This window comes from Eschrichtius robustus, chromosome 2, assembly GCF_028021215.1.
Source record: "Eschrichtius robustus isolate mEscRob2 chromosome 2, mEscRob2.pri, whole genome shotgun sequence".
In the NCBI taxonomy this organism is placed as follows: Eukaryota; Metazoa; Chordata; class Mammalia; order Artiodactyla; family Eschrichtiidae; genus Eschrichtius; species Eschrichtius robustus.
The window spans coordinates 160,310,661-160,335,992 of NC_090825.1; the positions used below are offsets into that span (position 1 = coordinate 160,310,661).

The window sequence follows — 25,332 nt, forward strand, 5'->3', positions numbered from 1 at the left end:
GTGGTATGACAGGTATGTGTTTAATGTTATCTGAAACTATCAAACTGTTTCCAAAGTGGATAAACCATTTTGCTTTTCCACCAGCAGTGTATGGGAGTTCCATTTGTTCCACATCACCATCAACACTTGCTATTGTCTTTTTTCATACAGCCATCCTAGTGGGGTGTGTAGTGATAGTGGGTTGTAATTTAATTTGAATTTCCCTAAAGTCTTGAAACAGTTTTAAAATCAGATCCTTCCTTTTGACACCTGCTGCCTTGGCCCCAGACCAGACCTCATCTTCTCTTACAAGGACCTTTGCAATAGCTCCCTAATTGGTCTTGTGGTCTTAAGCCCCTCATCCCTGAAACTTCATGTGCCCTAGCGATCTTTCCAAAATAAACATCTAATCACACTGCTCACTTCCTTTCTTAATACTCCACAACAGCTGCCCTTTACCTCCACAGCCAGGTCTCCACCCTGCGATGCCCCAAGGCCTAGCAGGTAAGGGATGAGTGAAGTTGCAGGCAGATGTGGGTAATAGGGAGTTGTGGAGACTGTGGTGAACTAGGGGTCTCACCTAAAGGGGCAGCTGCCACTCAGTTCCAGCTGACTACTATGCGAATGTGGGCCCCACGTTGCCAGAGCTTTAACTATTCAAGAGAAACCAACAATTGTTTCCAAGGTGAAAGCTCCCAATTTTTAAATGTTGGCAACTAAAAAACTTACAACACAAAGAAACAAACAACTCTCAGGGTTAAACAAGGCATATCAGTTAGCTGAAGCCAGCCTATGGGCCTCCGGTCAGCTGTGCCAGTCCACGCACCTCAAAGCCCTCAAAACTCTCCAGTCCCCCTTCTCCATCTCCAGCAAGACTAGGTGATACATGGTTCCCTGAACATAGCATGCATGTGCTCACTTCTGAACCTCTGGGTCTGAGTGTGCTTTCTGCCTAAAGCACTGGCCCAGAACATTCCTGCTGGTTTTCCGGCCTCAGCTGGGGCTTCCTCCTGTCCAGGAGGCCTTCCTCAACTGCTCCTCTCCACCTGGCAGGCTAGATCAGCTGTCAGTGCTCATGTGTTCCCCCTTCCCCCACCCCTGCAGTTCTCACCACACTTGTGGCAGGATCTTCTCACTTGTTGGCCTCAACCGAAATCCTGTGCACTCTTCCAAGCACAGACCAGCTCCCTGGCCCCCACCCTGTCGCCTCAGCTCTGTGTTCTTAAAAGTTCGTTGTACTTCATAAGCCAGAAAAAAGCAGAATCCTTTCAGAAAACTCAGCAGGAAAGGCATATAGGTGTGTACGTGTGTACAATGATTTTTGGTACTCACTTTCCATGGGGTGAGTGCTGCCAAGGCAGGGCTGGAGTGTGTGCGAGAATGGGTGTTCCTTCCTAATCTGAGGAGAAGCACCCATGAGTGCTCCATTGTAAAACCACAGCTCCGACAGTTTCCCATGATCCTTGATGGTGGCAATTTTTGCTCCCTGTTTTCTGTTGTGCACCTGGGGCAGGTGGCAGTAAGGTTGAGTGTGGGCAGGAGCCTATCAGGTGGGCCCTCCTCAATCAGGCAACACTCAGGAGTTACAATTTCAAGCAGGGATGGACCGTACTCAGTTTTAGAAAACTTGTTCTGGTAGCCAAGGTGGGGGTGGCCTAAGGGGGACACCGTACCTGGATCCCTTCCTCTACCCTACCTCTCTTCTGAGGTCCTGGTGCCCCCAGCCCGGCCATGGGTCACAGGCTTGCCACCTTCCCCCAGTTCTGCCACCCTGCTCCATGCCCCTCAGCCCCTTAACCTCGCCCCCTGCTGCAGAGTCCTGCTCCTTCCCCCAAGTTTGGCCCCTGCCCTGGCCACCCTGTGGTCCTGGCCACCCTGTGAGGGCTGTTCCTCCTTCACAGTCCACCAGTCTCCCCATCCGCAAAGTCCAATTCCCCTCACCCCATCCACGGACCTCTGAGCTTTTCCCCACTGTGTCCAGCCTCCTTGCCTCACTTCCAGCCTTGCTCATCCAAACACAGATCCGACAACACCTCTCCCATAATTTCACACGACTCCAGACATGGTGGAACTAGATCCAGAGGCTAGAGGGCTGTGGGAGATGCCTGAAAAGAAGGTCAGTGTCTATATGTCAGTGCTACTCTCTCTCTTCGTCCTAGCTTACCCTTCCCCCTCCCCGTGTCCTCAAGTCCATTCTCTACGTCTGCGTGTTTAATCCTGTCCTGTCCCTAGGTTCATCAGAACCATTTTTTTTAAGTTTCCATTCACTTTGCTATACAGCAGAAACTAACACAACATTGTAAAGCAATTATACTCTAATAAAGATGTTTAAAAAATAAATAAATGCCGCGATGAACAGTGGCCCCCGCTCGCCGCAACTACAGAAAGCCCTCACACAGAAACGAAGACCCAACACAGCCAAAAATAAATAAATAAATTAATTAATTAAAAATAATAATAATAATAAATAAATAAATGAAGTGATCAGGATAAGGGGGGAAGAAAAGGTCAGTGTAAACAAACCCCAGGTCCTAGGGGCCCTCAGCACTGCACTCCCTTCCCTCCATGTACGACTCTGCCATTCTCCTCTGAGACATAAGCTTGAACTCTGCCCCAGGCGCACCATCCTGTCCTCTCCTGCCCTGTCGCTGACCTGCCGAGGATACTTGTCTAAACATGGCCATCTCCTCGCATCTCCGTCCCCGACTTCTGGGAGCACCCCTACAAACTCGTTCGCAGTGAGCAGAGGAATCCAAGGTCCTCTCCTCTCATCCCCACTCCCTCGCCGCCCCCGCCTCCCGGTCCTGGACGCCAAGGCCCCAGCTTCCCCTCTCCCTGGCCCTCGCCCTCACCCTCACCCCGGGCTCTCCCCCAAATGGGCCGGCTCCGTCTCCCTCCAGGCCGACTCGCCGCTGCCAGTCTGCACCTGCAGCCCAGTGGCCCGGCTTTCGGTCCCGCCAGCCCGCCCTCTCCACCGTCTCCCGGCTCCGTGTTCGGCCGCCGCGCCGTGGGCCCCTGTGGGGGCAACGAGCTCAACTAGCGCGCCGAACCGTGCCTGCGTCAATAAGGCGCGGTTCCGATGCGCCGCGCTGCCGTCGAGCGCCGCTCCCCCGGCTCTGAAGGCCCTGGCTCCGCCCGCCGCCCCGCCCGAGCCGCCCGGCAGTAGTTCGCCCCCACCACCCCACGCGCGATTGGCTGTACCATCCCGGCTTACCGCGCGCTGATTGGTCGGCGCGCGGGTCGGTCAGGCCGGGCGCCGCTGCGGCGGCGGCGGCGGCGGAGGCGAACGGAGCCAGACCGGAAGGGTTCTAAGCGCTCCGGCGCCCCTCACACCCACTGCGGCGGCGGCGGCGGCGGCGGCGGCAGCGGCGACGGCGGCGGGGCGGAGCGGCGCAGAGCGGGGCGGGGCGGCCGGCCGAGCCCCGGGCAGCGGAGCCGCGAGCCGCCAGCGCGCAGCGCCGCCAGTCCGCCCGCCTGCCCTCTCCTCTTGGCGCGGCGGCGGGGAGGCGAGGTGAGCCCGGCGGGCGGGTTAGGCCCAGCGGGGACTCTCGGGCCGAGCCTCGCTGGGGAGGGACGGCGGGAGGGCCGCGCGGCCAGGATCCGCGGAGAAGGGGGGGTTGCGGGGCTGGCGAACCGGGTTCTGTGGGGCCGACCGGGGTCTGCGGGGTGCTAGTGACCCCGGCCGCAGCCCCTCGTCCCCCGGGCTGCCGCAGTCACCCCCGCCCGCCCGGCTGTCAGCACCCCAAAGCTGAGGGCCCGCTCCCTAGTCTGGCCCCGGCAGACCTACCGTAGGGTCTGTGGGCGCCCCCCTTCCCGATTGTTTGGCACACAGCAGCACACCTGCTCCGGGATGCTCAGAAGCCTGGGATTTGGTTCCTGCGACCTTAGCAAAGGCACTGACACTTGATGTTCCTCGGTTTTCCCCTCAGCAAAGTGGGAGAAATGTCTGCCCTTTGGGTCAGTGTTGTTGTCAGTCTATATGAATGTGTGTGAAAGCGCCTGGGCAGGAGCCCAGTGCACATTTGTGAAAAATTGGGCGGCATACTGCTCCTTGCTGGTTTGAGTGTGGCAGGAACCCCCTCCCCATCCGCCCAGAGTCCCCCATACTCACGCTGCTCCAGTGCCTTGTCATTGCACACTCAGTGCCCAGCAACGCCAGAGCGGGCCCTGCCCAACCCACCCCGCCAACCCCCCACCACTCCCCCAACCCAGAGCACCGTTCTCCTGTCCCACCCACCTTACTTGCCTTGAACGTTTAGCCCTGTTTACCTCAGGACCTTTGCACTTGCTGTGTCCAGTGATTGGAGTTGTCTCCCAGATCTTTGCACAGCTGGCTCCTTCTGGTTCTTCTGGTCAGATGTCTCACTTTACACAATGCCTTCCTTGACCACCCTCTTTCTTCCCTTAGTCATTCTTTCTCATTATGTTGTTTAATTTTCTTCCTAGTGTCTGGTTTGAAACTATTCTATTGATTTGCCTGTTTATTTTCTGTCTCTCCCACTAGGATGTAGCTTTATGAAAACAGGTAGTTGTCTGATTTGTCCACTGCTTTATCCCCAGTGCTTAGAAAGCACACAGTAAGTACTCAGTAATATCAGTCGAGTGAATGAATGAATGACCCTGCCCGCCTGTTGCTTCTCCTTTATGTTTGTTTAGTGACTTCTGACTAACTTGTGAAACTAGTATGCAGATGGAAGCTTGCTTTCATTTTGTGAAACATTTTAATGTCCTTGACCCCTTTATTTGGTAACTGTCAGAACAAGCTGTGATATAAAATCTTACATTTTTATAATGTTTTAGCTGTAACTTCCTTCCACGCATTCAGGAGACATTTACTGAATTCTACATTATCTAGGTCAGGCTTTCTGCTCGGCCCTGGGGGCACAAAGGCAATAGCAACAGGGTCCCTTCCTCCAGAGAGCCCAAGAGCCCGGTAGGGAAGGCAGACATGTAGACAGTATTAGGACAGCTGGCTGTAGAGGGGGGGCTGTGCCATGAAAACTTGGAGGAGGTGATGGGTGGTGCTGGAGTTGAGCCTTGAATGATGATGAGAAACTTGTCAGGTGGGGGAGGCAAGAAGTGGGAAAGGGCAGGGTGAAGGAAGAACTTTAGCCCAATGTGGGGTCAAAATCAGCCTGTTGGGCCAGGTGTAAGAGAGCTTGGAGTAGTGGGGACCCTGGAGAACCAGACCCAGCTCACCCAGCAATTTTTAGAAAGAAGTCAGAACTCGACATTTGTATCTACACTCTCTTGATTTTGAAATGTTGGCAGTAGCTAATTTTAAAATGTTTTAAATGCTGTGAACCAAGCAAAATACAGACCTCATTCAGCTTTGTTGCAGGATTGTCGACCGCTAGTGCAGGTTGTATAGGAAGGAAGAGTTGCAATGAGCTGGAAAGGTAGCCCAAGGCCAGAGGAGCTAGGCCCTATTTGTCCAGGTACTCTCATTTAATTGTCACTGGAGCTCTGTGATAGCAGCTATGAAGCCCATTTCTGCAGAGGAGGAAACAGAGCCTCCCAGAGTTTCAGCAGTCTTGTTTCATAACAAGCAGCTGGAAAGTGAAATTTGAACCCAGGTCTCCCCCAGATCAGCATTCTTTCCTGGGTCCCTCAGCTCTGAGTATTCTCTTTTGGCTCTTCATTTGTTCTGGAAGAACAACATCCAATTTAGATAATGTTTCCCTTCATTTAACCCTTTTTTTCCCCCTTCAAAAGGATCCTGCAGGGTTAAAAATAATACTATTTTGGCATAGTCTTCTCTGAAGAGTTTTGATTCTCCTGAGTCTCCTGAGGAGAATCCACTCCTGAGGATTTAATTTTCAGGATACCACTTTAAATAATTTGCTGACAGATTAAAATGTGTTTATTTGGCCTCTCTAAATAAATGTTAGAGGATACACCTCAATTTGTCTATTTAAAATAAAATTACTTAATTTTCTGGATAGAGAAAAGTGCCAGATGAAGCAATTAATAGTGAGTAAACCAATTTATTTCATGATGCATAAAGTAAAACAAAACCACATTTTTTTCTTAACACTATTGATTTGGCAGTAGGGCAGCTATTTCTAATCTAAATATGTAGTTATACTTGGTTAAGAAGGTGACATTTTTACATAATTTTCCTTAAGAATTAAGGAAAAATTAAATTTGTATTTGGCCTTCTGTGATTGTATGAACTAGTTTCAACATCAGTCTTTATTTTAACTGTTTATTGTGAGGAATTTCAAACATATACGGAAGTAGACAGAGTAGTATCTGGCTTTAATAATTACCAACTCATGGCCAATCTTGTTCGTCCCTAATCCCATCCATACACCTCACCCCACCTATTATTTTCAAGCAAATCCTAACTATGATGTCATTTCATCCATGAATTTTTCAGTTTATGTCTCTAAAAGATAAGGATTCTTTTAAACTTTGAAAAGCAATAATTCCTTAATATCATCAAATAGCCAGTCAGCATTCAAATTTCTAGTTGTCTCACAAATTTTATAGTTTCTTTAATAGTTTCTTCATTGGAATCAGGATCCAGATAAGGTCCATACATTGTGATAAGTTGATATGTCTTTTAAATTTAATCTGTAATTTCCCATCTTCCCTTTCGGCCCTTGCCCACAGGGGAACAAGGTCGTGGAGGAAGGAGTGCTGGGTGTGCTGCCGCCATTTCTTCCGCCTTAAGTTTCTGCGCCTTTCGCAGGGCTTCCAACAGCGCTATGTTGGGACAAAGCATCCGGAGGTTCACAACCTCTGTGGTCCGTAGGAGCCACTATGAGGAGGGTCCAGGGAAGAATATACCATTTTCAGTGGAAAACAAGTGGCGATTACTAGCTATGATGACTTTGTACTTTGGGTCTGGATTTGCTGCACCTTTCTATATAGTAAGACACCAACTGCTTAAAAAATAATCCATGAGACAGATATGAAGAGGAACATTTTAAGATGTGCAGTCTCTTTGAAAAAAGGATCAAACTCTTGAACTCAGCATCCTAGATATGTTTGTAAATAAACATAGCATAAATCCTTAAAAAAAAAAAAAAATTTAATCTGTAGATCCCCCTTTATTTCTCTTTTTCTTTTCCTTGTAGTTTATTTGTTGAAGCAATAGCTTTTCCATTATTGGGATTTTACTGATTGTACCTCTCCAATGTAATTTCTTGTGTTTCTGTGTATTTCTTGAAAAGTTGTAGTTGGATCTAGGGGAGGTTTGGTCGGATCCAGGGTGCCTTCCTAGGGGGGTGCACGCTTCCTCTAGAGGCAAGTAGTCCCGGTTGGCTCACACTATGATGTTAGCTGCTGTTGATGCTCAGTGCCTGGACCCATTGATTCATTAAGAGGGCATATTATTTCGGGGACAAGTTTGTATATCTTTTGCCCAGCAAGAACTCATTTTTTAGAAAGGACTGTGGATCTTTTCACATTTTATATTGGCCTTTGGATTGCCAGTTAAAGTATTGTTAAAAGGTGCCTCAAATCCTCTTTGGAAAATGTTGGGGTGTAAATTAATAGATATAAAAATAATGAGCAAGAATTGTCTCCATTTTAGCATAGGAATTCCTTACAGCTAAGGAAATTTACTAAACATTTGAAGGTGAAATTCAACAAATTTGATTTTATTTAATGTCATTTGGTTTCTTGGTTCTTTTTTTGTTTTTGGATTCTATAAAGTATTCTACTCCTTTTTTCTCCCCAGCTAATTTTACCTTAGAAGCTTTCTTAAGCAAGGACTACATACTCTGAAACATTTCAGGAATAGTAAAAATAGATTCTAAGGATATATGGATTACAAATGAAGCAGGTTTTTTTTCCCCTTAAAAGAGAGGCATTAATATTAACTCTCTTTATGTTAAATGGGTTCTTGCCTGTTGTGAAATTGTTATTTGAATATTTCTATAACTGAATTATTTGGCTATTAGGAGAATGAACAGTGTGAAAACCACCTGTTAGTTTCTCTTTCCATAAGCCAGTGTAGGAAAAACTTGGGGATTTGTTTTAAAAACATATTGTTTTTTTAGAACAATTTTTTTAAAAAACATATCTCCACTCCCCTACAATGATTTTAAGAGAAAGAATAATTGAGAATGATTGCTTTTAAAAAACTCCTTTTCCTTAAAAAAGAAAAAAAATATATATATACACACATAAACATACACACACATGTATTTCTACAGAACTGTAAATGATTTAATTTGTTCGACTACTTAAATATTGTATATCTAAACTGATGCTGCTACTAGTTTGATTTCAGCATATCTAGGCATGAGGGTGCAACCCAGGTCGTAAATCCCCCAGCTCTGATTCTAGAATCAAATCCATTTTTCCAATTCTTAATTCTCAGAAACATAACTACTATTATATGTTGGAAAGTGGGTGTCTTCTAAAAATTTCCTGAGAAGATGGCAGAGTAGAAGGATGTGTGCTCACTCCCTCTAGCAAGAGCGCTGGGATCACAACTAACTGCTGAACAGTCATCAACAGGAAGACAGTGGAACTCACCAAAAAAGATACCCCACATCCAAAGACAAAGGAGAAGCCACAATGAGATGGTAGGAGGGGTGCAATCACAATAAAATCAAATCCCATAACTGCTGGGTGGGTGACTCACAAACTGGAGAACAATTATACCACAGAAGTCCACCCACGGGAGTGAAGGTTCTGAGCCCAGCATCAGGCTTTCCAACCTGGTGGTCCGGCAACAGGGGGAGGAATTCCCAGAGAATCAGACTTTGAAGGCTAGCGGGATTTGATTGCAGCACTTCGACCGGACTGGGGGAAACAGAGACTCCACTCTTGGAGGACACACACACAGTAGTGTGCGCATCAAGACCCAGGGAGAAGAAGCAATGACCCTATAGCAGACTGAACCAGACCTGCCTGCTAGTGTTGGAGGGTCTCCTGCAGAGGCAGTGAGCAGCTTTGGCTCACCACAGGGACAAGGACACTGGCAGCAGAAGTTCAAGCCTGTAGGCTCCAGTACTGGGTTGCCTCAGGCCAAACAACCAACAGGGAGAGAACTCGCCCCACCCATCAAGCAGATTAAAGTTTTACTGAGCTCTGCCCACCAGAGCAACAACCAGCTCTACCCACCACCAGTCCCTCCCATCAGGAAGCTTGCACAAGCCTCTTAGATAACCACATCCACCAGAGGGCAGACAGCAGAAGCAAGAAGAACTACAATCCTGCAGCCTGTGGAACATAAACCACATTCACAGATAGACAAAATGAAAAGGCAGAGGACTGTGTACCAGATGAAGGAACAAGGTAAAACCCCAGAAAAACAAATAAGTGAAGTGGAGATAGGCAACCTTCCAGAAAAAGAAATCAGAATAATGATAGTGAAGATGATCCAGGACCTCTGACAAAGAATGGAGGCAAAGATCGAGAAGATGCAAGAAATGTTTAACAAAGACCTAGAAGAATTAAAGAGCAAACACCTTGAAGAATTAAAAAACAAACAAACAGATGAACAATACAATAACTGAAATGAAAAATACCCTAGAAGGAATCAGTAGCAGAATAACTAAGGCAGTAGAATGGATCGGTGACCTGAAAGATAGAATGATGGAATTCACTGCCGCAGAACAGAATAAAGAAAAAAGAATGAAAAGAAATGAAGACAGCCTAAGAGACCTCTGGGACAACATTAAACGCACCAACATTCGCATTATAGCAGTCCCAGAAGGAGAAGAGAGAGGGAAAGGACCTGAGAAAATATTTGAGGAGATTATAGTCAAAAACTTCCCAAACATGGGAAAGGAAATAGCCATCCAAGTCCAGGAAGTGCAGAGAGTCCCAGGCAGGGTAAACCCAAGGAGAAACACGCCGAGACACATAGTAATCAAATTGACAAAAATTAAAGACAAAGAAAAATTATTAAAAGCAACAAGGAAAAAACGACAAATAACATACAAGGGAACTCCCATAAGGTTAACAGCTGATTTCTCAGCAGAAACTCTACAAGCCAGAAGGGAGTGGCATGACATATTTAAAGTGATGAAAGGGAAGAACCTAGAACCAAGATTACTCTATCCGGCAAGGATCTCATTCAGATTTGATGGAGAAATCAAAAGCTTTACAGACAAGCAAAAGCTAAGAGAATTCAGCACCACCAAAACAGCTTTACAACAAATGTTAAAGGAACTTCTCTAAGTGGGAAACACAAGATAAAAAAAGAACCTACAAAAACAAACCCAAAACGGTTAAGAAAATGGTAATAGGAGCATGCATATCAATAATTACCTTAAATGTGAATGGATTAAATGCTCCAACCAAAAGACACAGGCTCGCTGAATGGATACAAAAACGAGACCCGTATATATGCAGTCTACAAGAGACCCACTTCAGACCTAAGGACATATACAGACTGAAAGTGAGGGGATGGAAAAAGATGTTCCATGCAAATGGAAATCAAAAGAAAGCTAGAGTAGCAATACTCATATCAGAGAAAATAGACTTTAAAATGAGGCATGTTATAAGAGACAAGGAAGGACGCTACATAATGATCAAGGGATCAATCCAAGAAGAAGATATAATAATTATAAATATATATACACCCAACATAGGAGCACCTCAATACATAAGGCAAATGCTAACAGCTATAAAAGAGGAAATCGACAGTAAGACAATAATAGTGGGGGCCTTTAGCACCTCACTTACACCAATGGGCAGATCATCCAGACAGAAAATTAATATGGAAACACAAGCTTTAAATGACACAATAGACCAGATAGATTTAATTGATATTCATAAGACATTCCATCTAAAACAGCAGATTACAGTTCTTCTCAAGTGCACACAGAACATTCTCCAGGATGGATCACATATTGGGTCACAAATCAAGCCTTGGTAAATTAAAAAAACTGAAATATCAAGCATCTTTTCTGACCACAATGCTATGAGATTAGAAATAAATTACAGGGAAAAAAACGTAAAAAGCACAAACACATGGAGGCTAAACAATACATTACTAAATAACCAAGAGATCACTGAGGAAATCAAAGAGGAAATAAAAAATACCTAGAAACAAATGACAACGAAAACACAATGATCCAAAACCTATGGGATGCAGCAAAAACAGTTCTAAGAGGGAAGTTAATAACAATACAATCCTACCTCAAGAAACAAGAAACATCTCAAACAACCTAACCTTACACCTAAAGCAATTAGAGAAAGAAGAACAAACGGAACCCAAAGTTAGTAGGAGGAAAGAAATCATAAAAATCAAAGCAGAAATAAATGAAATAGAAATGAAGAAAACAATTGCAAAAAATCAATGAAACTAAAAGCTGGTTCTTTGAGAGGATAAACAAAATTGATAAACCTTTAGCCAGATTCATCAAGAAAAAGAGGGAGAGGACTGAAATCAATAAAATTAGAAATGAAAAAGGAGAAGTTAACAACAGACATCGCAGAAATACAAAGCATCCTAAGAGACTACTACAAGCAACTTTACGCCAATAAAATGGACAACCTGGAAGAAATGGACAAATTCTTAGAAAGGTATAGCCTTCCAAGACTGAACCAGGAAGAAATAGAAAATATGAACAGACCAATCACAAGTAATGAAATTGAAACTGTGATTAAAAATCTTCCAACAAACAAAAGTCCAGGACCAGAGGGCTTCACAGGTGAATTCTATCAAACATTTAGAGCAGAGCTAACACCCATCCTTCTCAAACTCTTCCCAAAAATTGCAGAGGAAGGCACACTCCCAAACTCATTCTTTGAGGCCACCATCGTCCTGATACCAAAACCAGACTAAGGTACTACAAAAAAAGAAAATTACAGACCAATATCACTGATGAATATAGATGCAAAAATCCTCAACAAAATACTAGCAAACAGAATCCAATAGCACGTTAAAAGGATCATACACCATGATCAAGTGGGATTTATCCCAGGGATGCAAGGATTCTTCAATATACGCAAATCAATCAATGTGATACACTATATTAACAAAGAATAAAAACCATATGATCATCTCAATAGATGCAGAAAAAGCTTTTGACAAATTCAACACCCATTTATGATAAAATATCTCCAGAAAGTGGACATAGAGGGAACCTACCTCAACGTAATAAAGGCCATATGGGACAAACCCACAGCAAACATCATTCTCAATGGTGAAAAACTGAAAGCAGTTCCTCTAAGATCAGGAAAAAGACAAGGATATCCACTCTCGCCACTTTTATTCAACATAGTTTTGGAAGTCCTAGCCACGGCAATCAGAGAGGAAAAAGAAATAAAAGGAATACAAATTGGAAAAGAAGTCAAACTGTCATTGTTTGCAGATGACATGATACTATATGTAGAGAATCCTAAAGATGCCACCAGAAAACTACTAGAGCTAATCAGTGAATTTGGTAAAGTTGCAGGATACAAAATTGATGCACAGAAATCTCTTGCATTCCTATACACTAACAACGAAAGATCAGAAGGAAATTAAGGAAATAGTCCCATTCACCATTGCAACAAAAAGAGTAAAATACCTAGGAATAAACCTACCTAAGGATGTAAAAGACCTGTACTCAGAAAACTGTAAAACACTGATGAAAGAAATCAAAGATGACACAAACAAATGGAGAGATATACCATGTTCTTGAATGGGAAGAATCAATATTGTGAAAATGACTATGCTACCCAAAGCAATCTACAGATTCAATGCAATCCCTATCAAACTACCACTGGCATTTTTCACAGAACTAGAACAAAAAATTTCACAGTTTGTATGGAAACACAAAAGACCCCAATCTTGAGAAGGAAAAATGGAGCTGGAGGAATCAGGCTCCCTGACTTCAGACTGTACTACAAAGCTACAGTAATCAAGACAGTATGGTACTAGCACAAAAACGGAAATATAGATCAATGGAACAGGATAGAAAGCCCAGAGATAAACCCACGCACATATGGTCACCTTATCTTTGATAAAGGAGGCAAGAATATACAATGGAGAAAAGACAGCCTCTTCAATAAGTGGTGCTGGGAAAACTGGACAGCTACATGTAAAAGAATGAAATTAGAACACTCCCTAACACCATACACAAAAATAAACTCAAAATGGATTAAAGACCTAAATGTAAGACCGGACACTATGAAACTCTTAGAGGAAAACATAGGCAGAATACTCTTTGACTTAAATCACAGCAAGATCTTTTTTGACCAACCTCCTAGATTAATGGAAATAAAAACAAAAATAAACAAATGGGACCAAATGAAATTTAAAAGCTTTTGCACAGCAAAGGAAACTATAAACAAGATGAAAAGACAACCCTCAGAATGGGAGAAAATATTTGCAAACGAATCAACGGACAAAGGATTAATCTCCAAAATATATAAACAGCTCATGCAGCTTAATATTAAAAAAGACCTAAGTAGACATTTCTCCAAAGAAGATATACAGATTGCCAACAAACACATGAAAGGGTGCTCAACATCACTAATTATTAGAGAAATGCAAATCAATACTACAATGAGGTATCACCTCACACCAGTTAGAATGGGCATCATCAGAAAATTTACAAGCAACAAATGCTGGAGAGGGTGTGGAGAAAAGGGAACCCTCTTGCACTGTTGGTGGGAATGTCAATTGATAACAGCCACTATGGAGAACAGTATGGAGGTTCCTTAACAAACTAAAAATAGAATTACCATATGACCCAGCAGTCCCAGTACTGGGCATATACCCAGAGAAAACCGTAATTCAAAAAGACACATGCATCCCAATGTTCATTGCAGCACTATTTACAATAGCCAGGTCTTTGAAGCAACCTAAATGCCCATCGGCAGACGAATGGATAAAGAAGATGTGGTACATATATACAATGGAAGGAACGAAATTGGGTCATTTGTAGAGACATGGATGGAGCTAGAGACTGTCGTACTACAGAGTGAAGTAAGTCAGAAAGAGGAAAACAAATATCGTATATTAACGCATATATGTGGAATGTAGAAAAATGGTACAGGTGAACCCGTTTGCAAGACAGAAATAGAGACACAGATGTAGAGAACAAATATATGGACACCAAGGGGGGTAAGCGGGGAGGGGGTGTGATGGTGGTGGGATGAGCTGGGAGATTGGGATTGACATATATACAGTAATATATATAAAATAGATAACTAATAAGAACCTGCTGTATAAAAAAAAAATTCAAAAATTTCCTGAAACATCATCTGCCTACCACACCCTTGAATGAAAAGTAAATTCTGTGCATTGCCTCCTGTCTATTGTGTCTTTCACTGAGGTGCTCACCAGCATTAACCGTGTCATCAGCTTTTGCACTTACCAGATTTTAATTCACATTTGCAGAATGCAGACATTTGTTGGGATAAGTAGAATGGGTGTCCTAAGGTCAGCTGACGTTGAGACCTTGCCCTGTGCTAGGCACTGTGCTAGTTTTCCTCTGAGGTTGATTCTGCAATTATTCCTGTTCTACACATGAGTGTAATTGCTTGCCCAAGTTCACTCACCCAGATAAACGGCAGACCCACTGCTCTCTGACTCCAGAGTCCTAATCTTAACCATTGCACGAAGCTGCCTTACCACATTTACTCTCCCACTTAGTTTTGCCTTAACATATATTTCCTGGGCACTCACTGTGTACTTAGTAGAGGATTGAGAAATAGATCAGACACATTTTCTGCTCTTGAGATCACAGGGTAGAAGTAGAGATAGACTTGCAATGCAAATGAATACAGGATGTGGTGCCAAAAAAGGGACATGCCCGGCACAGTTTGAAAGGAAAGCCTATAGAGGAAAACTTGCAGGAGAAGCAGGTGCTTACACTAGACTTTGGAGGATGAAGTTTGTCCAGGAGAGCAAAAGGGGGAGGGAAGTCATTTCAGGCAGATGGGACGGCTCAGGCAGAGACCTGAGGTATGCAGTAGCTGGGGTCTGCTGCTCCCAGGTGGTTTGATAGTGCCGAAGAGTGGGCCAGAGGCCCTGCAGAACTCCTCTGCTGTTCTAAGAATTAGAATTTTACTGTCAAGGCAGTCGGTCACTACTGAAGGAATTTAAACAGGAGAGCAGTATGATCACTGCATGTTTTCAACAAATCTCTTTTAATTCCTTATTTTGAAATAATTATAGATTCACAAGAGGTTGCAAAAATAGTAGAGAGGTCCTGTACACTCTTCACCGAGTTTCCACCAATGGTTGTATATTTATGTAACTATAGTACAATACCAGCATCAGGCAGTTAGCATTGGTACAATGCTTGTACAGTTCTATGTCATTTTATCACATGTGGAGGTTCATATAATCACCACCATCGCCATCAAGATACAGAACTATTTCATCATCCCAAAGATCTCCCTTGTCCAACCCATTATAACCACACCACCCGCCTTGCCCCCCACCATCCATAACCCCTGGCAACCCCTAACCTGTTCTATATCTCTATAATATAGAGAATTTTCATTTCAAGAATGTTGTACAAATGGAATTATGTCCTATGGACCTTTTGAAATTGGCTTTTATCACTAAAAATTGTTACTAAAATTTCATAATACCCTTATGACCCACCCAAGTTGTAATGTATATCAGTAGTTCGATCATTTTTATTGCTGGGTGATGGTCCATGGTATTGACATACAGCAATTTGTTTAACCACCCACCCACTGAAGGACATCTGGATTGTTTCCAGTTTTGAACTATTACAAATATAGCTGCTATAAGCATTCATGTAAAGGTTTTCAAGTGGACAGATCTTTCTTTCTAATGTGGTATGTATACAGTGGTTTGGAGGTATCAGGAATGGAGGCTGGGAGAGCACTTTGGCTATTGATATGTCTGGGGAGCAATGAGGGCTTTACTCACAACACTGGGTATCGGGCATTGGGCCTGGAGATGGGGAGACTGACGACTACAAGGGGCCGGCAGGAAGAATCCTTGCTGGAGTCACTCACGTCCCTGTGAGTGACATAATAACCAAATTCTGTATCATAGTATGTACTGTAACTTAAGAACTGATGTTCAGAAGAATGGCCCTGAGGTGCTGTGAAGTGTTTGGTTATCCAAGAAAGATTAAGTTGTTGTGCTATGCTATTTTTAATACGAATTGAAGTAGGAAAAAAGAACAATTTGATTAAAACTTTCAGCAGCAAGCATTGAAACAAAAAGGGTGATTGTGAAAATCTGCTTTTAATCACAGCAGTCAGTTAATTTAAATATTGAATGTCCTGGGTATTCTGAAACATTAGTGTGATTAAAGGTTTGAGTCTATGGATCACTGAATTATCTTCCTCATCAGAAGAAAGTGTCTTAGTGGGGTGAAGACAACAAGATGAGATGTGAAGATCTGTGTTATTCTGGCCTGGTCTTGACCAGCCCTTGGACAGTCACTTTACTTTCTAAGTAAAATTAGAGATATTACAGTAGTATATTGGGAAAAACATGGATATAGTAGTCAAATACACCTCAATTCAAATCCAGGCCGTGCCACTTTCCAGCTGAGAATTTGGGCAAGTTCCTTACTATCTCCAAGTTGTTTCCTCATTTGCAGGGTGAGGAGAGTACTATGCACCTCACAGGCTGTTAGGAGAAGGTATATAACTGTGTACTCAGAGCCTGGCCCACTTGCCTTCCTGCCTCCAGTCTCATCTGCCTCAAATCCATTCTCTGTAAAGGTGTCAGAGTGACTATTTTGCAGCTTTTCATTTAAAAGTGTTTGTTTAGTTTTTAAAATGTGAAATATGTGCATAGTTTTAAAAAAAAAGAACAAAGTTATAATGGCAAGAATGAAAGTCTCATTTCCCACTGTTTCTCTGCACTTGCTAGCATATTGTGTGTGTGTGTGTGCATGTGTTTGTGTATTTTCCCATACATTGGCATTTACCGTATGCACTCTTCTTTAACTTGCTTTATTTCCTTATATATCTTAGACATATTTCCATATCAGTGCATGAAGTCCCTGCATTGTTTTTAATGGCTTTATTATACTTTTGTGCCATAATTTATTCAATCATTCCAAGGGTACTTTTTAGGTTATTTCTAGTTTTTTGCCTGTTACAAGCAGTGCTACAAACATCCTTGCACAAATATCTTTGAATATTTGTACACATGTATTTGTCAGATACATTTATAGAATTGTAGTTGCCAGGTTAGGAGTCTTGTGCATTTAAATTTTTCCTTAGGTATTACCTATTTTGCTTCCAAAAAATGTTTTACCGATTTATAGTTCTCACCATCACGTGTGAAAGTACCTGTTTCGTCACACCTAGGTTGATACTTAACTTGCACACAGGTCTTGCCTCCTCCAGGAAGCCTTCCTTTACATCCATCTCTCATTCACACATTCCACTTGTTCTCTTGCTCTGCCCTCTAGACACTACTCTGCTGGGCTTCTCCCATGCAGCCTGTGCATACCCCTAGGACACTTCCTACGTGGTGTGATAATTATGCAGTTGGTGGTTTGAGGGAAGGGACTGTCCGATTAGTACTCCATTGACAGCCGCTACCTCATGCTTGGCACACAGGAGGCCGTCAGGAGTTTGTTAGGAGAACTCAGTGAATGGTAGCTGTCATCCCCACAAGACTCAGACTGTATGCTCTCACTGTTCTTTCCCACTTTAAAATTTTATAACTATGTAAAGCTGTAGTTAGAGCTAATTTTTCTATTTAGAAAAATTAATCAGATTTAATATTTATAGTACCTGAATTGCTTATATTTAGAATACTAGAGGTAGAGAAAAAAATTTTTAAAGCATTTCTTACTCTAGGCTCTAAACAGGTAGGAATGTTCCTCCTGCCCAATGTTTATTTATATAGTGGGTAGATTTTACAGGTCTCCAGTCTTGGAGAAATAGAGATTTTCGATTAGAGCGTTTCATTAAACAAGCATTCATCAAAGCAGCATGGTAAGTGGGGAGAGTGTGCACATGAGCCGGATGCCTTTAGCAAAGGCCGTGCCGATTCCTAACCTCGAGGCACCCACTCACCACACTTAGGTCTGTAGGAGCAGTGTGTTCTTCTAGGAGCTTTTTCAGTGGAAAAATGGTGGGCATTGAACAATGTCGTATGAGAGGGAAGACAGGCCCTCCCTGCTTTTGAGGAGCTCCTGACCTGGCGGAGGGAGGCAGAGGCAGACCTGCAGAAGCCAAGTGACAGTGAACACGGTAGGCACTGGGTCCCACTGCTGGGAACCGAGGTGAGGAACCAGCACCTTCTGGTGAGGGAAGTTAAGGCAGGGACTGCACCTTCAGTGTGTTGGTAATGTGGTTGCATGAAGAATTCTTAACACCTCTCAATTTGTAAATTGTCTTCTGAAACCAGGTTGAGGTCCATTTTGTTTAAGTACAATCTCAAGAGAGAGTTGATTTCATTAATAGCTAAATTACATGCTTTCTTAGTTTGGTTTGGGGTTCTTTCTCTTGCTCTCATGAAGCCCATGAAGCCCAAGCTTGACAGAGGAGGTGGCTTTGACAGATTCTGTCTTAGGTGATTTTTTTTTCTGCCTAATAAGGGAAACTTATTTTAATTTTAAAATTATTTAAAATCTTGAGATGAAATTATGTTAATTATTGACCTAATGATGTAATGTACTCCCCAAATTCACAAAAGCTAACCTAATACTGTACCAGTCTGAGTACAGGTTACAACAGCTGTAGCAGAGAGAGTTCCAGAGTTGTTCAACAAGGTTGAGATTAATTTGTGCCAATCTCAATGTGGGCAGGTGGACCAGAATGGGGGCCAGCTCAGTGCCACAAGGTCATTCCAGACTCTGGCTGGTGGGTGACTCTAGCATCTTCAGCATGTGACTTCCATCTCTGGGTCTATGACTGCTGATCCCTCAGCCAACAGCAAGGGAGAAAGATAGATTGAAAGGCAAGCAGCTTTCTGTTTAAAAAAATGATCTGGGAGTAGCATACATCACTTCTGCTCACATCTCATTAGCTAAAGGTTGGTCATCTGGTCACACCTGGCTGCCAGGAAAGTGGCCATATGTCATCTCTAGTTGGGTAGCCATTTGTCCAGCAGGAACAGGGTGGCTTCTGTTACTAAAATGAAGGGAGGAGTGGATCCTGGAGTAGGTCAGCAGCCTGGGCCTGTCATACTGTCCCTTGGCCACTTCAGACTTAACTTGTCCAAAGCCGAACTCTCCGACTCAGCTATCTCCTGCTTACCTCCAGCTGTTTCACCTTTATTTCTCCCCATCTCCTGCAGGGCAACAAGTCACGTACATTCTTCTTCCAAGCCGTGCATTTCCTTCTTTTCCCCACCTGCCACGATCCTGCCATTTTTGTCAGGTCTGCCTGTTTTGAGTCCTACCCATTCGAATCCAACCCTTTCTCAGCTTCCCGAACGATCTCTCTGAAAAGCAAGTGTGAGCCCATGCCTCTTGTGCTTTGATGGCTCCGCAGCCCTCAGGCCCAGGCCCAGATGGCTCCGAGCGGCTTCCAGGGCCTGGGGTGATCTGGCCTTGTTTTCTCTCCAGTTTTTTCCCCCCGTGACCCAGCAGAATCAAATCTCAAATGATTTGTCATGCTTAGAAGGCACCTCCAGCTCTCTGCACATGCTACTTCTTATCCCCGCACCCTAAACCTCCATCCTTCTCGGTTTAGGGCTCTCCTTGCATCCGATCTCTTCTGAGTGTACCCACAGTGAACGCTCTCTGTAAGCTCGAAACGCAGAAGGCAGGCATGCTGGCTGTTCTGGCAAGGGACCTGGTCCACAGTGGTGCTCAAGAAATGCTTTATGAATGACCAGCATTGCTGGTGCATTACAATATGGCCAAGAAATAGACTTCTCTGAGTCTGTCTCTGATCCTTTGCATTTCTACTCCACTCGTCAAGCTGAGCAATTCACCATGTCTGAGCACAGTCAGTTTGAGTTCTGTGCTTCTACTCTGTCTCTGGCAAAACTATCCAGGGCAAATGCCACCTCCTCCATGAAGCTCTTCTTGTTTTCTGCACCCCTGCTCGTGGGTAGGACCTCTTTTGCCTTTCAGCTTTGTTTCTATTTTGCTTATGGCCCTTACCTCTTTATAACTTATATTACAATGTAGATAATAGACTCATTCCTCACACTTATCCCCCAAATAGTGAAGTAGGTGCTGCTTCAAGACCAATACCTGTTTGATCTTGATATATGTCTTCTATATTATTTATCACTTTCTTGTACAAAGGTACCCTGTAAATGTTGAGATGAATTGTCTCAGCCTCTTAAAAACTATAAATAAATTAAGAAAAGGATACTCCTTCAGATGTCAGTAAAATAGAGCAGCATCGTGAGGGAATCATTAGCTACAGTGTTATGGGTCAGGTCAGCAGAGGTATATTGAATGGTCACTCTGTCCCAGGGGCCAGGCCTTCCCTGTCCTCCTGTCCTGGGAGTACAGGGTGCCACCGTGAACAAAACAGACCTGTCCCTCCCCTCCTAGAGCTTAGGGCCCCCTTCTCACAGCAGCATGGCTTGGCCAGCTCACTAAGCCTTGGGTCACTCCAGTGTAACACAGGGCTGATAATTCCTGTGGGTCGTTGTGAGCAGTGTGTTACTTTATCTAGCGCAACGTTGGCCTCCCAGACGCAATCCCCAGCCGGTGTGCAATGGCTCTTGGTCAGAATGGCAGCTGGTACTACCAGCTGTGCCTCAGCCACTGCCCTGAGAATGGTAAAAAAGCATGAAGCAACAGTCAGTTGGAGAAACTATTCATTTGATTTAAATTCTTTGTTCAGTCTTGTTGTTAATCAATTTCCATGTTTAATGGAAGTCCTAGACATCATTGTGTTGAAACACGTATCATCACTCTAAAAAACCCAGTGGGTAGATATTAAATATTAGGTGTTAGAACAAGCAGGCAGGAATTTGGGGAAGCTGTAGAATAAAATTTAAATTCTGTGTTTGTAAACAGTGTAGAATATTTACCTAAATGGTTTTATTGTTGGCTTTTTAATTTTTAAGAAATGACCAATATAAATAGCTTGCTAACTTTTGAATAAACATTATCAGACAAGAGCCAGGGAACGGAGTAAAGGTAGCTGCCTGCCGATTTCTGTTTGCTTTGTTTTCTGTATAAAATCATACAGGCTCCTGCAGTGTAGGAATCTCAGCCTACTGTCTAAACCACAAAAAGGCTGCTCTGGGGCTGCCAGTTTATACTCATACCTTGTGGATAACATAGTGTCCATGTTATTGACTGTAGCTTATGACAGAGTTCTCTGTCTATGGCTGTCTGTATTGAAGCCCACTAGTGATGTAGGGTTTGGGGAATGTAGGCCGGCTCCGGGACCACCTCACAAGGTAGGAACGCACTCACGAGCATCCACGGCACACACAGGTGTCACCAGGCCTCCAACACCCTGTTGTTCTTTAACTTACCACTTTTACAATCACTTTGGCATCGGACTTGCTTTCTGGTTCGTCACTTTAACCTGAATTTGTGGACACAGCAGAAGACTGGTCCATTTGTTTTTCTGCATGAATGAATTGTAGGCATGTTCATTTTGCAGCATCTCCAGAGTGCCTCCAGCTCTGGTTGAGACAGCACGGTGTAATCTGGTCCCACCGGAAGCAAGCTGATGAGAATCACATAGTGATGTAGTCTTGTCATGGCTAATAAAAATGAACAAATTCTTTTCTGCAAAGGTTGTTATTTCCTAATCCAGTCCCTTAAGATGTGGTCATGCAGGGTCTCAGAATTCCTTCCTTTCATGATAATCTTGTACCATTAAAATGTCTTTGCATTTTTTGCATGTTGCTTAAGTTCAGAACTTGGTCTAACTGAGTTTACCAACTTACAGCCACATTGTCTTATATACCAATAAATCTGAAACACTATTAAGTGAGCTATGCATGTATAATTTCAGTAAGAATGCATGTTCATTCTGTTTCTCTTTCAAGGAATCTGACGACTGTACCAGCTCTTTGGAATATCATATGACACTACATCATGAGTGACAGTAAATGTGATAGTCAGTTTTACAGTGTACAAGTGGCAGACTCAACTTTCACTGTCCTAAAACGTTACCAGCAGTTGAAACCAATTGGCTCTGGAGCCCAAGGAATTGTCTGGTAAGTATGGTCTGTTTCAGTAGTGTAGATTGAGTTTTTGTTGTAATAAAAACTTAATAGATCTAAGTCGTCAGAATTTAGAAACACTGATGATAAAAATACCCTTTTCTTTGCTATAGGTTTATAAGCTAAATTGAATCAACCTCTTGCTTTAGTTACATATAGTCAGATTGTAGGATACAAGCTCAAATTCTTAGAATACTGTGTAAATTTAAATAGGTAGCAATTTTTCTTTTTTCTTTGTTTCTTTTCTCTTTTTTTTTTCTTTTCCATTCCCCCTGTCATTATGATATTAGAGTAATAGGTATGACAGTGAGTTGTAACAGAAATTTGGAGTTTTATTCATTTCTTCATCCTGGCCACCTTTCCCCCCTCCCCCTTTTATTCCCAATCACTCCTATTCATTTCTAGGCGCCGTCATTGCAGTGCCTTGCCCTTCATTGGCAGGATGAGGCCAGTCAGTGTCATTATCACCCCATGGATTAACCAGGAAGGGATGCCGTATGAGGGGTTGGGCTGGCCGTCTCTTCCTTGGTGTCTCACTTCAACTATGTGTCCAGCCCAGGACGTCAGAACTGTTGGTCTGACCCTGAACCTTAGTCTCTTGCTTGGTAAGACAGTCAGCTGCCGCGACATCACTGGCCAGCTAAAGGTAAAGTTTTTCACATGTTTTCTAGACTACAGTTATCAGCACTTCCCAAGCTTTTTATCCCTTAGTTTTTTGGCAAAATCTTTTCTTCTTTTTTTGGTCAGTAAAAACAAGATTGTCTTTGCATCTAAAAGGAACTGTGGTAAAGCTAAACACCCAATGATTACAGCTTGTAGGTAAAGGGGATTCAAGATAAAAGAGAACTCTTGGATGTTCTGGTAGGAGAGTTTATATTTTTATTAGAGATGTTGAGTTTAGAGAATCTGCATCAGTGGTTAGTAATTGATCCTCTGTTGTAGAGATATGTGATCAGGGAAGTTAGTTGTTTTCTTCGGCTTAGGTAGTTAGAGGCCCTGGAAGCTGAGAGGAGATGGTAGTTCAGAGATTCCCAGAAAAACTAATGAGGGGGAAGGGGCTGTTTGGAAGGAATGCCTGGCTTGCATCTAAAATAGTGGTGATCTTAACTTCCAATTGATAATATGCTATATTGGTACTTAAATCCAGTGTGCCAGGAAAGTTTTAAAGTGAATGGATGGTTCATATTAGGATACTTTGATGTTAATAAAAAGTTCTAGACAGTAAAATATTCTTTTGATTTATAACCCGTCTCTTATTTGGAACTGGATGGTAATTTGACATAGGGAATTAAGCAAGACTGATACAAGGACATTTAATGTAATAACCACATTAAGAGCTTGACTAGAAATTCATAATTAATTGTATAATGGAGAGCTTTACAAGGGTTACGCAGTTAAAATTAATGACTTCATTACAGCATGGTAAATGACAATAAAATTACATGCTACTTTAAAAAATACTGTTTTTCAGAGATTAGTTTTGATTTCCAGTTTTCATATACTACTTCTCATCTTTGTTTTTTAAAGAAATGTTTAATAATGAAATTACTCATTATGGTTGTATATTTTTCATTAAAAAAATTCTAGTTTTGAAATGAAAGTTCCCAAATAAACAGTTATAAGCTAAACCTCCTCTGGTAAAAGCAGTGGTAGAATTATAGGATGGAAAGTTCTGAATTTTTAAAGACTAAGAGTCCAGAAATAAACCCATACATCTGTGGCCAGTTGATTTTCAAAAAGGGTGCCAAGATTATTCAATGGGGAAAGAACATTCTCTTCAACAAATGGTGCTGGGACAACTGGATACCCACATGCAAAAGAATGGAGTTGGACTCCTACCTCACATCATGTAAAAGTTTAACTCAAAATTGATCAATGACCTAAATATAAGAGTTAAAACCATAAAACTCTTAGAAGAAAACAAAGGGGGAAGCTTCATGACTTTGAATTCTTAGAAATGACACCAAAAGCATGAGCAACAAAACAAGAAATTGGACTTTATCAAAATTAAAAATTTTTGTGTATCAAAGAACACTATCAAGAGAGTGAAAAAACAACCCACAAATGGGAAAATATTTGCAAATCGTGTATCTGGTAAGAGTCTAATATTCAGAATATAAAGAACTCCTACAACTCTACAGCAAACAGGCAAACAACCCAATTTATTTATTTATTTATTTTTGGGTGAAAGCATCTTTTTTTTTTTTTTTAAATTGGCGTATACTTGCTTTACAATGTTGTGTTAGTTTCTGCTGTATAACAAAGTGAATCAGCTATACGTATACATATATGCCCTCCTTTTTGGATTTCCTTCTCATTTAGGTCACCACAGAGCACTGAGTAGAGTTCCCTGTGCTGTACAGTAGGTTCTCATCAAACAACCCAATTAAAAAAAAACAAAAACAAAAATACAGGCAAAGGACTTGAATAGACATTTCCCCAAAGAAGATTTATGGCCAATAAACACATGAAAATATGCTCATTGTTAGTCATTTGGGAAATGCAAATCAAAACCACAATGAGGTACTACTTCATACCCACTAGGTGGCCATAATCAACAAAATGGAAAATAACAAAGGTTGGCAGGGATGTGAAATTACAATCCTCATACATTGCCAGTGAGAATGTAAAATGGTACAGCCACTTGTGGAAAACAGTTTGACGGTTCCTCAACAAGTTAAACAGAATTATTATATGACCCACTAAATATCCCTAGATATATTCCCAAAAGAATTAAAAACAGATGTTCAAAAAAGACTTGTATACAAATGTTCATAGCAGCACTATTCTCAATAGCCAAAAGGTGGAAACAGCCCAAATGTCCATCAATAAATGAATGGATACACAAGCTGTGTTATATACATACATGGAATATTATTCATAAAAAAAAGTGAAGCACTGATATATGCTACAACATAGATGATCCTCAGAAACATGCTAAGTGAAAGAAGTCAAACATAAAAGGTAGTATTATTATATGAGTCCATTGATGTGAAATATCCAAAGTAGGTAAATCCATAGAGAAAGATGCAGATTGGTGGTAACAAGGGCAAGGGGGAGAGAGGAATGGGGAGCAACTTCATAATGGGTATGGAGTTTCCTTTTGGGGTGATGAAAATCTTTTGAGGTTACTTAAAGGTGGTGATTGCACAACACTGTGAATGTGCTAAATGCTACTGAATTGTTCACTTTAAAATGGTTCATTTTATGTTTATGTGAATCTCCCCTTATTAAAAATTTTTTTGAAAAAAAATGTAAACTGAAAGGTGCCTTAACTTAAGGATATTTGTCATTTTTAATGGATATTTATCCCCTGATACTATAGTATTATATGTAATATTTTC

General features: G+C 42.4%; 1 protein-coding gene and 1 pseudogene across 4 annotated transcripts in view; both read left to right on the forward strand.

Annotated features, from left to right (window-relative positions):
- The first annotated feature begins 2,001 nt into the window (after window positions 1–2,001).
- The window catches only part of MAPK9 (mitogen-activated protein kinase 9), a 60,184-nt gene continuing 36,853 nt past the window's right edge, over window positions 2,002–25,332 (forward strand). For 3 of the 4 annotated variants that reach the window (XM_068536498.1, XM_068536496.1, XM_068536499.1), the window contains exons 1-2: window positions 3,391–3,490; window positions 21,812–21,982. In XM_068536498.1, coding sequence (XP_068392599.1) covers window positions 21,861–21,982 — 122 coding nt within the window. In that variant the 5' untranslated portion in view covers window positions 3,391–3,490; window positions 21,812–21,860. Of the gene's footprint in view, window positions 2,096–3,390; window positions 3,491–21,811; window positions 21,983–25,332 lie in introns of those variants that run through there. The other variant, XM_068536497.1, reaches the window with a different exon arrangement.
- LOC137758669 (cytochrome c oxidase subunit 7C, mitochondrial pseudogene) lies at window positions 6,580–7,010 on the forward strand (annotated as a pseudogene).